At 32.8% G+C, this 2,324-nt stretch overlaps 1 protein-coding gene across 1 annotated transcript; it reads right to left on the bottom strand.

Moving 5' to 3' along the window:
* Nucleotides 1-705: 705 nt before the first annotated feature.
* LOC150036363 (exopolygalacturonase-like) lies at nt 706-2,259 on the bottom strand. The gene is made up of 4 exons (XM_090314109.1): nt 2,131-2,259; nt 1,750-2,052; nt 1,096-1,614; nt 706-966 (listed from the first exon to the last, which is right to left on the bottom strand). The coding sequence occupies exons 1-4, from the start codon at nt 2,257-2,259 to the stop codon at nt 706-708; spliced, it is 1,212 nt and encodes a 403-aa protein (XP_090170235.1).
* Between the last annotated feature and the right edge of the window lie 65 nt (nt 2,260-2,324).

Below are 2,324 nucleotides of genomic sequence, written 5' to 3'. Positions count from 1 at the left end.
GTGACAACATATTGGTAAAATGGTAACAACCAATTTTGCCACCCATTATAATTTTCTTAATTTTCAACTTTAAAATTGTTTTAAAAACTAATTCGTGAGAGCTAACATGTAAAAATTCAAAGGCATGTATTATAATATGTACAACTTTATTTCAACTATCTAATAGATTAATATCATTGCTAAATATCATTCTTCCCACATATATAGCATTGCTAATAACAAAAGAAAATATATTCTTCGCATCATTTACAACATCAATCAGAAATTAATTTTTACACATGAGTAGTCACAATAATTTCCATCATCTTAGAGAAAAGCTCTTTGGTTTTTTTTAGGAAACAATTTTAAAACTCAATAGAGTTAGATGAAACTTTTCAAATTTAAGAGTATAGCGTCGGTGAAAGTGGAGTTCTTGTCTAATGTTATATTTATTAAAACGTTGAAAATAAATAATACGACTCACTTAATTAGGTGTAAGGTTGAAATTGATAGAACCGACAGTTTAAGGTATAAATTTATGATTGAACTTCTCATTAAAATGCATTTCAAAATAAAATGGAAGAAGAAAAAGGTACATGTTCCGCTGCATGCATTATTAGATGAAGCAAACCTATGGAATGTTAGAAGTAAAACAAAATTGTTGTGAAATAGAGGTATGATAAACTTCACATATGGTTTTGCTGACTTGTGTCATCGTTGAAAAGATTAATCTGTTGATGGAGCATCAGCAGGAGCAGGTTCAGCACATATACGTGGGTTTTGCTTTCCAGAAACGGTGGGATTGACATTAGCACATTGAGATGTAATCGGTCCTCGACTTCCACTGTAAGTGAGGTCAATATCAGAAACTTCTACACCTTCACATGGTACACTTTTGCTGCAAAGAAGCTTGACTGCGACCGGAGTAGCAGAAGTGCCTCTGATATTTTTGATACTGACGTTGCTGATCTTAATTTTTGATGGAACCTAAAACATACCAAAAAAATTATTGATATGATTGTACCTCAAGTTTGCACTTTTCTTTAAAGGAGAAAAAGAATATTTCTTGAAGTAACCAAGTTTAAAATGAATTAGAGGAATAATTTCAATACATGCCTTTCGGTTGCATTGATTCCATGGACAATATTCTTGGTCTATAATGACAGGATTGCTGACGTTAACCATTTCAATATCTTCGAAATGCATGTCAGAGGCTGTGAATGTGCCAACAGAATCTGGCCATGTTTTGATCCTGACACCGTTTGAAGTATTGATTATTTTGCATGATTTCACGGTAACTCCTATCACATCTTTTTCCTTGGTGTACTTGCCTAAGCTTCCTATGCTAATGCCATGTCCTGGTCCGCAAGTTACACCAGTAATAGTTATATGCTTGTTGCTGTCTCCAACAGACACACAATCATCCCCAGTTGCGATTTTTGAATTGAGAATGTTAATCTCTTCTGAGCTACTTATGTGAATTCCATCGGTGTTGGGGCTATGGTCCGGTGCAATAATTGTCACATGTTCAAAAGTAAAATTCTTGCAGCCCAAAAGATTGATGTGGAAATTCTTACTATCCAAGGAAGTAATGTCCTTCACTATTGAATTGGTGACGAAATTGAACTTCAAATTCTGAAACGTTTAAACAAAAAAGAGAGTAAAAAAAAAAAAAAGCTATGAGTTCAAGACAATTGAAATTATGTGTTTTCAAATTATATATCAATTGGGGAAAAAGTATAAGTTAATATATATAATTAGAGATTTTACCATTGGAAGTTTGGTACATATTTTATTTTTATGGCAATCATTCTTTTCCCAACCTGTTTTTCCTTGACCATCAAAAACTCCAGTGCCTGACAATGTTAGTTGATCAATATATTCGAAAATAACTAATCCATCTCCGTTTGGATGGAGAGGAGCTTGTAATGTCCCTTCGACTTGAACCTCAATAGGAACACTCTTGCAAGGACCTTTGAGGTTAGATTGACTTAATTGGTAAACTCCTTTTGGAATCAACAATTTACTTGGAGTGGTCGATGCACATGCTTCCTTCCATGCATTTGCTAAGGCCTGTAAGTTGAATTATTTCATCAAATTAAAATCTTCTATATAAATTTAATTTTTTTTATTAATTATACATGTACTTACCTGAGTAATATCAGTATTTGGTTTGGCACCATACTTAGTAACATCAAAAATGGATTGACCTTCAGTTGTAGATGCCAACAATAACAAAAAAGATAATAATGCTACGATGTTTGATCTCAATCCAATCATTTCTATGCCTTTTATTTAGTCTATTCTCCTTTTCGTTTATAATTGCTAACTTAGAAATTTGAATG

This window comes from Benincasa hispida, chromosome 5 (assembly GCF_027475165.1).
Source record: "Benincasa hispida cultivar pf3 chromosome 5, pf3_genome.v1.1, whole genome shotgun sequence".
NCBI lineage: Eukaryota > Viridiplantae > Streptophyta > Magnoliopsida > Cucurbitales > Cucurbitaceae > Benincasa > Benincasa hispida.
The sequence above is the reverse complement of the archived record's forward strand: the minus strand, read 5'-3'. Positions and strand labels throughout refer to the sequence as shown.

Coding starts and splice junctions, on each gene's coding strand:
- LOC150036363 (XM_090314109.1), bottom strand. CDS start 2,259: ATGATTGGATTGAGATCAAACATCGTAGCATTATTATCTTTTTTGTTA. Junction 2,053..2,130: donor CAAATACTGATATTACTCAG/GTAAGTACATGT, acceptor TTCAACTTACAG/GCCTTAGCAAATGCATGGAA. Junction 1,615..1,749: donor TATGTACCAAACTTCCAATG/GTAAAATCTCTA, acceptor TAAACGTTTCAG/AATTTGAAGTTCAATTTCGT.